We start from the raw sequence: 13,388 nt of genomic DNA on the forward strand, positions 1-13,388 counted from the left end.
GCATAACTATCCTTTAGCATACAGCAGCCTCATTAGCCTACCACAGCAACCAAATATCTACCCTCCGTTCTGTTGGCGAACGTGCAATCACTGGAAAATAAACTGAATGAGCTCTGTTCGAGACTATCCTATCAACGTGATCTGAAGAACTGTAATATCCTATATTTATCAGTTGTGGCCAAACAAGGACATGGTAAATATAAATGTATCTGGACAGAACGGTGGCGTCTGAGAAGCTCAGGGGAGGGGGTGTGTGTGTCTCTTTGTTAACAACAGCTGGTGTGCGATCTCTAATATTAAGAAAGTCTCTAGGTTCTGCTTTCCGGAGTTGGAATACCTCATGATAAGCTGTAGACCATACTATTTACCGATGCGACACTAAGACCACACTCAACGAGCTGTATAGGGCTATAAGCAAACAAGAAAATACTCCTAGTGGCCGGTGACTTTAATGCAGGAAAACTGAAATCCGTTTTATCTCATTTCTACCAGCATGTCACCTATGCAACTAGAGGCCAAAAAACTCTAGATCAACTTTACTACACACAGAGACGCATACAAAGTTCTCCCTCAACCTCCATTTGGCAATTCTGACCATAACTCTATCCTCCTGATTCCTGCTTACAAGCAAAAACTCAAACAGGAAGTACCTGTCACGGCTGTTGTCGGTGAATGAGGACCAAAACGCAGCAGGTACGTGAATGCTCATCTTGATTTTTAATTATCTTCAAAACGAACATACAAAACACGAACGATCAACAAAAACAGTCTGGTAAGGCACAAGGCGAAACACAGAACAATCACCCACAATTCACACATACAAACACACCCTAATATATGGAACTCTCAATCAAAGGCAGATAGACAACACCTGCCTTCAACTGAGAGTCCCAACCCCAATCAACCAAACATAGAAACACACAACCTAGACTAACCATAGAATTACTAAACATAAACCAAAACCCGGAATTACTAAATCAAACACCCTTTACACAAAACACACCACCCCGAACCACAGAAAACAAATACCCCCTGCCACGCCCTGACCAAACTACAAAACAATTAACCTTATATACTGGCCAGGACGTGACAGTACCAGTGACGGGAAAAAATATGGAAGTGGTCTGATGAAGCAGACAGCACTGTTTCGCTAGCACAGACTGGAATATGTTCCAGGATTCATCCGATGGCATTGAGGAGTTTACCACATCAGTCACCAGCTTCAATAATAAGTGCATCGATGACGTCGTCCCCACATTGACCGTACATACATATTTATTGTTGCCATGGATTATAGGCAACACCCGCACTGGCCTAAAGGCTAGAACTGCCACTTTCAAGGAGCAGGACACTAATGTGGATGCTTATAAGAAATCCCGATACTCCCTCCGATGAACCATCAAGCAGGAAAAGCGTCAATACAGGACCAAAATCAAATCTTACTACTCTGGCTCTGACGCTCGTCGCATGTGGCAGGGCTTGCAAACAATCATGGATTACAAAGGAAAACCCATCCGCAAGCTATCCAGTGACGCGAGCCTACCAGACGAGCTAAATACCTTCTATGCTCACTTTGAGGCTAGCAACACTGAACCATGCATGAGAGTACCTTCTGTTCCGGTTGAATGTGAGATCACGCTCTCCGTTGCCGATGTGAGTAAGACCTATAAACAGGTTTAACATTCACAAGGCCAGACGGATTACCAGGATGCGTACTCGGAGCATGCGCTGACCAGCTGGCAAGCGTCTTCACTGACATTTTAAACCTTTCCCTGATCCAATCTGTAATGCCTATATGTTTCAAGCAGACCACCATAGTCCCTGTGCCAAAGAACACCAAGGTAACCTGTCTAAATGACTATCGCAGCACTTACATCTGTCGCCATAAAATGCTTTGAAAGTCATGGCTTACATAAACACCATCATCCCAGACACCCTAGACCCACTCCAATTCACATAGCGCCCCAAAAGATCCACAGATTACGCAATCTCTATTACAATCCACACTGCCCTTTCCCACCAGGACAAAAGGAACACCTACGTGAGAATGCTGTTCATTGACTACAGCTCAGCGTTCAACACCGTAGTGCCCTCCAAGCTCATCACTAAACTAAGGACCCTGGGATTGAACACCTCCCTCTGCAACTGGATCCTGGACTTCCTGCTGGGCCATTCCAGGTGGTGAGGTTAGGCAACAACACATCGGCCACGCTGGCCCTCAACACGGGGGCCCCTGAGGGGTGCGTGCTTAGTCCCCTAGTGTACTCCCTGTTCACACACGACTGGCAGCGCATGACTCCAACACCATCATTAAGTTTGCAGACGATACGACGGTGGTAGCAGACCTGATCACCGATGACAATGAGATAGCCTATAGGGAGGAGGTCAGAGACCTGGCAGTGTGGTGCCAGGACAACAACCTCTCCCTCAACGTCAGCAAGACAAAACAGCTGATTGTGGACTACAGGAAGGGGAGGGCTGAGCATGCCCCCATCCACATCAACGGGGCTGTAATGGAGCTTGTCGAGAGCTTCAAGTTCCTCGGTGTCCACATCACTAAGGAATGATCATGGTCCACATCACACCAACACAGTCGTGAAGAGGACATGATGCATCTTCCCCCTCAGGAGGCTGAAAAGATTCCTCAAAAAATTCTAAAGCTGCACCTTTGAGAGCATCTTGACTGGTTGCATCACCGCTTGGTATGGCAGCTGCTTGACATCCGACCGCAAGGTATTACAGAGGGTAATGCGTACGACCCAGTACATCACTGGGGCCAAGCTCCCTGCCATCCAGGACCTCTAATCCAGGCCACCCAAGACAGCCACCAAAGACGTTGACCGTTCTCTTTGCTCCCGCATGGCAAGCGGTACCGATGCACTAAGTCTGGAAGCAACAGGGCCCTGTAGAGCTTCTACCCCTAAGCTAAAGACTGCTAAATAGTTAAATAATTAACCAACAGCTACCTGGAATATCTGCATTGACCCTTTTTGTACTAATCTCTTTTGACTAATCACATACGTTGCTGTTACCGTTTAATCTATCCCGTTGTCTAGTCATTTTATCCCTACCTATATGTACATATCTACCTCAATTACCTTGCACCCCCTGCACATCAACTCGGTATTGGTACCCTGTGTATATAACCAAGTTATCGTTACTCATTGTGTATTTATTCCTTGTGTTATTATTTTTTTTATTATTTGTCTTTTTTTATCTCTGCATTGTTGGAAGCATGTGACAAATACAATTTAATAGGTTGAGGTTTCTTACTAAACCCAATCAATTTGAACGTCCTGCACAGGGCCGCCACCTAGTGGACATTGTAACAAAATAGGCTAGTCAATCCACCACAGGAATTGTTGAGGACTGCCCCCCCCACTTGGTGGTACACCACAGTACATTGACTCTTCTTGTCCCTCTCCTGTAATCCAGGTTTGTGGAGTGGATCCCAGAGGTGCCTGCAGATATGCGTTGGCTAGCTGGGGTGGCTGGGGATGTGGCTGGGAGCGTGTACAGACAGACCTGGAGAGGAGCACCAGCAGACATAACCAGGTGAGAGACATGGAATTACTACTACTGGGTTATATTATGGATGGATGGAGTCTACTTGTAGATTTGGATGCCTGTCATACAGTATGAATAAAGTCTAATGGTCTTGTGTGTTTTTCTTTTTGCAGTGATGGTTCCCTGAGGAATTGCATGAGCCTGCCCCTACCCCTGGACAGTGACGGACACAGGGAGAGAGACTGTCACCTCTCCGGGTTCGCTCTCTCTGCTCTCAACTTCCAAAGCCAATACTGGAACATCCCCACCGCCCCCTCTTCCCACCGCCTCACCAGCTCCCACACGCCCAGCCCCTCCCCACGACAGATCTGCTTCAGTGTTCATTTTGGCACTCTTTTTTAGATTCATTCTAGTCTGGCATTTTGACTAAAATATCATTAAATCTTAGTCACATTTTTGTGATTTGAATAATGATTTAGTCAACTGAATGCACTTTAATTTGAGTCATATTTTAGTCGCATCACATTTGTATTGCCTCATGAGCCACAAACCACAGTTCCATCCAGAGTTTTTATGGGAGTAAAGTCAAATCAAAGATTTTTTATAACTAACCCAAGATGGACCATAACTACTGAGATGGTAGGCTATTCAAGAAATAAGTTGTTCTATCTAACAAGTCCAAGCAGGAAAGCATGATTCCAGATACAGTATTTTCATGTGCAACCTAATCCAGCGATTGTCATGAATTGTGAGTTGACAATAGGGTATTGTTGTTATATTTTACTGTTAAAATAGGGCTCTAGAATTTTCAGATATTTTTTGTTCAATGGAGATGAATTTGACTAAATCGTTAAGTGCACTAATATCATAGGCTAATTTATTTTGGGGCTTCTACACCACATGATAAAGTGAAAACTCAAAAAGCATTAGCTAGATCACTAACACTTAATAGAATACCCGCTGCTAGTAGCCATGTATTCATCTGAAAGTAAATGTAATGTCCATTTTTTTTTTGCAGTTGTAGCCCTGCTACCCTTTGCACTTGCAATAGCGCATTTCGCAGGCTTCATATCTTAAAGCCATATCTAATATTTTGATTGTACAATAGTTGCTATTTTTGTATTTAACTAGGCAAGTCAGTTAAGAAGAAATTCTTATTTACAATGGACGGCCTACACCAGCCAAACCCAGACGACGCTTGGCCAATTGTGCGCCACCCTATGGGACTCCCAATCACTGCTGGTTGTGATACAGCCTGGATTCAAACCAGGGTGTCTGTAGTGATGCCTCAAGCACTGAGATGCAGTGCCTTAGACCGCTGCGCCACTCAGGAGCCCAATTGAGCTGAATATTATTGAGATGACAAATATAAAGTATACCTACAGAAAGCTGAGCACATTAGTTCCTTCTAAAGCTATGTATTTCCTGCAATTGGATTTTGAAATGTTATATTGAAATGGTATACAATCAAGAAGCCTTTTTTCTCTCCTGGAGTGCACACCGTGGCTTGCTCATCACAGCAGCAGGCTCCACCGGAACAGGTCAAGGCACTTTCATTACAGGAATCATGAGGATAATGCACTTTACTGTTTGACCAAATCATGGTTTTAGCTACCCAAAAAATTTGACTTAAAAAAATATATATACTTTTGAGTGAGGTGACCATGTCATGAATGTTCAGCTCGCACGCCACCAATTACAAATTTAACTCGCACAGCCAAGTCAAAGTGTTGCAAAACGCCATTAAATGGTTTCAGTCTAGAGCCTTGCCCCTTGACGTACTGTAGCTTTATTGTAATCAAAGTTGTCATAAGTAGTGGTCTGATACTGTAGGTTGCAGCAAACCACAAGCTAGCACTATCAATCGGTTATTAGCCTATTGGAGCGACAGAGGAGACTGGTGGGAGGAGCTATAGGAGGACGGGCATTTTTGTGATGTCTGAAATGGAATAAATGGAACATATCAAACATATGGAAACCACACGTACCAGCTAACGTTCCCTCCCACGGGGCCTGTCTATAGTGTATAGGAACTGAAAGGTGGTTTAGGATAGGCAAAAGATGGTCATGTGATCAAATAACTTTGGGATCCAGAACTGTTAGACACACTAATGACTCAATCATGTCTTTTGATCACTCCACCAATCATATTTTATTCTATTGTACACATTGGAAAACAATTTACCAGCTCACCGCCAAAGACCTCTGCCAGTGAATTATTTTTTGGGAATGCACATTTTATAAATCACTTTGTCTAGTTTTACCAGATAACGTGTTATCACTACCTACTTACAGTACCTACATACCTACAGTACCTACCTACCTGTGTTCAGTCAAATGTAGCATTCATTCCTGACGCGTTGTTGACCTGAGTTGAGGTTGACTTCCTTGACTATGAGCTGTGTGTTTTCCTGACTACCACACTGCCCCATTTATAGTAGGCTACATACTGTACTTATATTTTTAACGTGTGTAACACTGTGAAAACCTCTACCTACTTGTGCCTAAGATGGCAGGTAGCCTAGTGGTTAGTGGTATATTTCTTAAATATACTTTACTGTTGTTATTTCACATGAAGGACCTTATCTTAATAACATAAAACACAACGATGGTTGTTATGATGTGAACTTCTGTGTTTAAATATACTGTAACTGTTCAAATCATTATGGAAATGGCATGATAAGTAGGGGAGAGTGGGATAAGTTGAGCCAAAGCAGTAACATAAAATTAATAATTTGACCAAATATTTTGGAAGAGTCCAACTTTTCATGGAGTTTGAAGGAAGAAACCACATGGATAAAGTGGTAAGCAAGTTAGGTAATAAAAATAATTCACCAACTCAAATGAATTTGTGTTCGAGGTTTCATGATGCTTGTATCTAAACCAACTTACGTGGATCATTTTAAGATTGTTCTATACATCAGTTGGGGTCTCTATAAATTTCTGTATGAGATCCTAAACCTAGCATGAAAGTGCATCCTTGTAGCTGTGTGGGCTAATATAGTGAAGATGTTTGCCTTGGGGTAAATTGAGCCAATGACCACGGGGTAAGTTGAGACAATGGTTGGAGCCAATTGCAAGTTGAGCAAATGTAAGTGTTTTCTTCCCAGGCTTAGGCCAGGTCCTATTTATGTTAAAAAAAAAAGTAAAGTACAAAGTGTTTGTTAGGCGTTAAGCCTGTGTTAAAAGATGCTTAAAATGATACAAAAATATATATTGTGATTGCACTGAATTGTGTTTGGGAAATAAAGATAGACATGGTTTTAAAAAGGTAGTGGTAATACTTTAATTCAGTACAGAAATGTGTAGCTGGCTTAACCCCATACCCAGGGTAAGTTGTGCAAACCACTTTTTGGACAAGTTATATTTTAAAAACTTTAATGTTTACAAGAATTCTGATTATTTCCAGGGATACACAACATCCTGAAATATATGTAGTTATCTTTGTTAGAAAAAAATACTACATGTCCCTTGACAGAGTGATGCTGAATGTAAAAAATGGCTCAACTTACCCCACTCTCCCGTAAGTGTTTTCAATGTTGGGTACATACTGTACACTGAGTGCACAAAACATACCCTTTCCATGACAGACTGACCAGGTGAATCCAGGTGAAAGCTATGATCCCTTATTGATGTCACTTAAATCCACTTCAATCAGTGTAGATGAAGGGGAGGAGAGATAATTGAAATAATTGAGACATGGATTGTGTATGTCTGCCATTCAGAGGATGAATGGGCAAGACAAAATATTTAAGTGCCTTTGGACAGGGTATGGTAGTAGGTTCCAGGCGCACCGCTTTCTGTGTTAAGCACTGCAACACTGCTGGGTTTTTCAATCTCAACAGTTTCCCGTGTTTAAAGAATAGTCCACCAACCAAAGGACATTGAGCCAAATTGACACAACTGTGGGAAGCATTGGAGTCAACATGTGTCAGCATCCCTGTGGAACGCTTTCGACTCCTTGTATAGTCCATGCCCGACGAATTGAGGCTGTTCTGAGGGCAAAAGAGTGCAGTTTTATTTTACTAGGCAAGTCAGTTAAGAGCAAATTCTTATTTTTAATGACAGCCTAGGAACAGTGTGTTAACTGCCTTGTTCAGGGGCAGAACAACAGATTTTTACCTTGATCAGCTCAGGATTTGATCTTGCAACCTTTTGGTTACTAGTCCAACTCTCTAACCACTAGACTACCTACCTGCCGCAGTATTAGGAAGGTGTTCCTGTTTTGTACACATCCAAAATATGTATTTTCCCAGATGTTGAAGTTAGGTTAATTTTCGGTTCTGAATTAAAGTTGAAAAGATGTATTGAGTAGAGTACATTAGAGTAAAGTAGGGTACAATACAGTACATTATACTTGTACTGTTGTACTCTACTGTACTCAACTACCATTTACTGTACTCTAATGTACTGTACACTGCTGTGCTGTTCAAACTTGTGAAACATAGATGTCTATGATTTGTTCAGATTTAGTCCAGTCAAATGTTTTGGCTTGTCCGGACCGGACCAAATCTGAACCAAAACATAGACATCTATGATTGGTTCAGATTTGGTCTGGTTTGTAGATGTTGAAATCAAGGCGGTCCGGACCTCACATAAAAGGACCTAAACAAGACATCTGCTTCGGCCCGTGCTTACTGGGGTGTAGCCTACCATGTCGGCTACAATGGAATGTTATGAATGCCCATCCATGTGGTAGGCCCACCATTTGTAAAACAGGCGGTTGCATTGGCTTTGTTAGTCCTGATTCCTGTGACTAATCATTTTGGCTATTTAAGCTCTGAATATCAGCTATCCTGAGCCTATTTGCAATGAGAATCAATGTGTTTACACAGCTGGAAATGGAGAAGTATTTAATTTTTCATTATGATCATAATCAAAAAATGTACGGTGTGGTGGCTAATTTCTGCATTACCAAATGAGGAGAGTTACAAACACACCAGTCCGAGTTAACTACATCTTTAATTATTAAGATACTTTTGCAAAAGCACTTGACCTTCAATGATGCACTCTCTTGAATGAACCAGGAAGGTGATTACACAATGGCTACAGAGATATTTTATAGCAACGATACACCCCCTTCAACGTACATTGACGAACCACAAATCTTAGTAACAGTTCACAAAGGTTAAGTTTTGTATGACAGATATCCATAAAACACAGCAGACAGTAACTGCTATGTCAACAGGGTTCATTCTATAGACTGGTGCCTGGTCTCCCTATTGAACAAAACCATTAGCTCATGTCCTCTGGAATGCTTTTTAGGCGTTCTTATCAAAATACACCATAAATCTCCTTTGTCAGTGCTATCTCATAGTGGCCCATCCTCAGTAAAGCACCTCTTGTTCCCACTCCTGGACAAGCTCACTGAGGGGAGTGACCAGCGCACAGACATTGTGGAGACAAGTCATTGGTTCCCCATTAATCACGCCATCCCTTCACATGGTTTAAGAATAGGTAAAGACACATTCACATATAAAAAACAAGTTTGACCTCTACCCTCTCTGGGCCCCAAGTGACTGAGCCCCAGCTAAGGGAAACGTGCAACTGAAACATACCAGAGTCCAAAGGACACTTTCTAATGACAAGTATCTCACATAAGCATATTATACTAATAAAACATCTTAATTAGCTATGTTACCCAACTAATTCTGATTCATCCACCACAACGGATACAAACTTGAAACCATTGATTATCATGACAATTTAAGCCCAAGGGGTAAAACTCCTGGACAGCAGTTGTGAGTAGCCTAATTTACCATTCCATATTGTCCATTTTACTTTGATCTGTCCTGTATTTATGATATTATGTTTGTTAACATGCCACATTTAAGACCATTTTTTATTTGATTGGGCCCCATTTAGGTTAGGCTATTTGATCGGAGAAATGTGCATGATGTAAAAAGTGGCTGGCTTATGAAATTGTCATACATTTAATCTCCAGCCTGTAGGCTACAGAAAAGGCCATAATACGCATCCACCATAGACTATAGACCCTTTTCCAGTACACGACACACTGACGTCACGCAGAAATGCGTGCTACTCTTGGCGGCAGTAAGAAAGCCACCACCATCTGCCCATTCAACATAACCTATATTTACATTTGTATTACAAAATAACTTTTTTTTGCGGTCTCATACGCTTACAATGATGTTTTGATTCTTGCTTTAACAGTCGCTAAGATTATATTTGGTTGTGATCTTAGCAAAATAACTATTTTGGATGTAGCAGTTGTTAGCTAGAATACTAATGCTCATTGATATGGGCTGTAGCAAAAGCTAGCCAAAGAGACATTTTACTGGTTGAAGTTGAAGTGTTTTTTTTAAGTATAATGCAGTTGATTTACGATGATGACACAAACATTATATTATGCAGGACATTCATAAGAGCCTTAGTCAAATTATAATCCAAAAGAAGTGTGAAATACACTCATAAGCAACATGCAAATATAGGCTTTTTTGTTGCTGCTTCAATGTGCAAACACAGAAAGGGGTGTATAGGCTACATGGTTTATGTTATGCCTCGTTTACATCGTGACGTTTTTCATTACACAGGCAAGTGTACAGTCATGGCCAAAAGTTTTGAGAATGACACAAATATAAATTTTCACAAAGTTTGCTGCTTCAGTGTCTTTAGATATTTTTGTCCGATGTTACTATGGAATACTGAAGTATAATTACAAGCATTTCATAAGTGTCAAAGGCTTTTATTGACAATTACATGAAGTTGATGCAAAGAGTCAATATTTGCAGTGTTGACCCTTCTTTTTCAAAGTCTCTGTAATCCGCCCTGGCATGCTGTCAATTAACTTCTGGGTTACATCCTGACTGATGGCAGCCCATTCTTGCATAATCAATGCTTGGAGTTTGTCAGAATTTGTGGTTTTTCTTTTGTCCACCCACCTCTTGAGGATTGACCACAAGTTCTCAATGGGATTAAGGTCTGGGGAGTTTCCTGGCCATGGACCCAAAATACTTAGTTATCACTTTTGCCTTATGGCAAGGTGCTCCATCATGCTGGAAAAGGCATTGTTCGTCACCAAACTGTTCCTGGATGGTTGGGAGAAGTTGCTCTCGGAGTATGTGTTGGTACCATTCTTTATTCATGGCTGTGTTCTTAGGCAAAATTGTGAGTGAGCCCACTCCCTTGGCTGATAAGCAACCCCACACATGAATGCTCTCAGGATGCTTTACTGTTGGCATGACACAGGACTGATGGTAGCGCTCACCTTGTCTTCTCCGGACATGCTTTTTTTCGGATCCCCCAAACAATTGGAAAGGGGATTAATCAGAGAAAATGACTTTACCCCAGTCTTCAGCAGTCCAATCCCTGTACCTTTTGCAGAATATCAGTCCGTCCCTGATGTTTTTCCTGGAGAGAAGTGGCTTCTTTGCTGCCCTTCTTGACACCAGGCCATCCTCCAAAAGTCTTCGCCTCACTGTGCGTGCAGATGCACTCACACCTGCCTGCTGCCATTCCTGAGCAAGCTCTGTACAGGTGGTGCTCCGATCCCGCAGCTGAATCAACTTTAGGAGACGGTCCTGGCTCTTGCTGGACTTTCTTGGGCGCCCTGAAGCCTTCTTCACAACAATTGAACCGCTCTCCTTGAAGTTCTTGATGATCCAATAAATGGTTGATTTAGGTGCAATCTTACTGGCAACTATATCCTTACCTGTGAAGCCCTTTTTGTGCAAAGCAATGATGACAGCACGTGTTTCCTTCCAGGTAACCAGAGGAAGAACAATGATTCCAAGCACCACCCTCCTTTTGAATCTTCCGGTCTGTTATTCAAACTCAATCAGCATGACAGAGTGATCTCCAGCCTTGTCCTCGTCAACACTCACACCTGTGTTAACGAGAGAATCACTGACATGATGTCAGCTGGTCCTTTTGTGGCAGGGCTGAAATGCAGTGGAAATGTTTTTGGGGGGATTCAGTTCATTTGCATGGCAAAGAGGGACTTTGCAATTAATTGCAATTCATCTGATCACTCTTCATAACATTCTGGAGTATATGCAAATTGCCATCATACAAACTGAGGCAGCAGACTTTGTGAAAATGTATATTTGTGTCATTCTCAAAACAATTGGCCATGACTGTAGTGTTTGTAACGCAAGATGAAGAGATCACATTTATTTTTGAAGATTGCAAAATATTACCTTTTCATTCAAGACAGGATAAATATATTGTTTCAGGTGATAATAAAACATGTTTGTTACTTTATCCTCAACTTGTTTCTGTAACTTTACAGCAAGTCAACCTAGCTTGCACTGCAGAGTAGCTTGCTAGCTAGCTAAAAGCTAAGCTAGGTGGAAGATAACAATGATGTAGCTAGTGACCTCCACCTAATTATTATAATCAGAATTTTTAACAATTTTTTACAATTATATATATATATATACACATACACACACATACAGTTGAAGTCGTAAGTTTACATACACCTTAGCCAAATACATTGAAACTCCGTTTTTCACAATTCCTGACATTTAATCCTAGTAGAAATTTCCAGTTTTAGGTCAGTTAGGATCACCACTTTATTTTAAGAATGTGAAATGTCAGAATAATAGTAGAGAGAATGATTTATTTCAGCTTTTTTTTCTTTCATTACATTCCCAGTGGGTCAGAAGTTTACATACACTCAATTAGTTTTTGGTAGCATTGCCTTTAAATTGTTTAACTTGGGTCAAACGTTTCGGGTAGCCCTCCACAAGCTTCCCACAATAAGTAGGGTGAATTTTGGTCCATTCCTCCTGACAGAGCTGGTGTAACTGTGTCAGGTTTGTAGGCCTCCTTGCTCGCAAACACTTTTTCAGTTCTGCCCACAAATGTTCTATAGGATTGAGGTCGGGGCTTTGTGATGGCCACTCCAATACCTTGACTTTGTTGTCCTTAAGCCATTTTGCAACAACTTTGGAAGTATGCTTGGGGTCATTGTCCATTTGGAAGATTCATTTGCAACCAAGCTTTAACTTCCTGACTGATGTCTTGAGATGTTGCTTCAATATATCCACATAATTTTCCTCCCTCATGATGCCATCTATTTTGTGAAGTGCTGCCCTCCTGCAGCAAAGCACCCCCACAACATGATGCTGCCACCCCCGTGCTTCATGGTTGGGATGATGTTCTTCGGCTTGCAAGCCTCCCCCTTTTTCCTCCAAGCATAACGATGGTCATTATGGCCAAACAGTTCTATTTTTGTTTCATCAGACCAGGAGACATTTCTCCAAAATGTATGATCTTTGTCCCCATGTGAAGATGCAAACCGTAGTTTGGCTTTTTTATGGCGGTTTTGGGGCAGTGGCTTCTTCTTTGCTGAGCGGCCTTTCAGGTTATGTTAATATAGGACTTGCTTTACTGTGGATATAGATACTTTTGTACCTGTTTCCTCCAGCATCTCACAAGGTCCTTTGCTGTTGTTCTGGGATTTATTTGCACTTTTCGCACCAATGTGTGTTCAGCTCTAGGAGACAGAACATGTCTCCTTTCTGAGCAGTATGACGGCTGCATGGTGTTTATACTTGCATACTATTGTTTGTGCAGATGAACGTGGTACCTTCAGGCATTTGGAAATTGCTCCCAAGGATGAACAGACTTGTGGAGGTCTATAATTTTTATTCTGAGGTCTTGGATGATTTCTTTTGATTTTCCCATGATGTCAAGCAAAGAGGCACTGAGTTTGAAGGTAGGCCTTGAAATACATCCACAGGTACACCTCCAATTCACTCAAATTATGTCAATTAGCCTATCAGAAGCTTCTAAAGCCATGACATCATTTTCTGGAATTTTCCAAGCTGTTTAAAGGCACAGTCAACTTAGTGTATGTAAACTTCTGACCCACTGGAATTGTGATACAGTGAATTATAAATGAAATAATCTGT

General features: G+C 41.6%; 1 protein-coding gene across 3 annotated transcripts in view; it reads left to right on the forward strand.

Moving 5' to 3' along the window:
• The window catches only part of LOC106576157 (patatin-like phospholipase domain-containing protein 2), a 31,019-nt gene extending 24,668 nt beyond the window's left edge, over positions 1-6,351 (forward strand). Inside the window, exons 8-10 of one of the 3 annotated variants that reach the window (XR_014381175.1) lie at positions 629-693; positions 3,436-3,555; positions 3,681-6,351. Coding sequence is in view for 2 of the 3 variants with exons in the window: in XM_014153105.3 (XP_014008580.1) it covers positions 3,436-3,555; positions 3,681-3,909 (349 nt within the window). In the remaining variant the exon portion in view is untranslated. The other 2 variants (XM_014153105.3, XM_082963862.1) reach the window with 2 other exon arrangements.
• Positions 6,352-13,388: the final 7,037 nt, after the last annotated feature.

Source organism: Salmo salar, chromosome 17 (genome assembly GCF_965601325.2).
Source record: "Salmo salar chromosome 17, fSalSal1, whole genome shotgun sequence".
Lineage (NCBI taxonomy): Eukaryota > Metazoa > Chordata > Actinopteri > Salmoniformes > Salmonidae > Salmo > Salmo salar.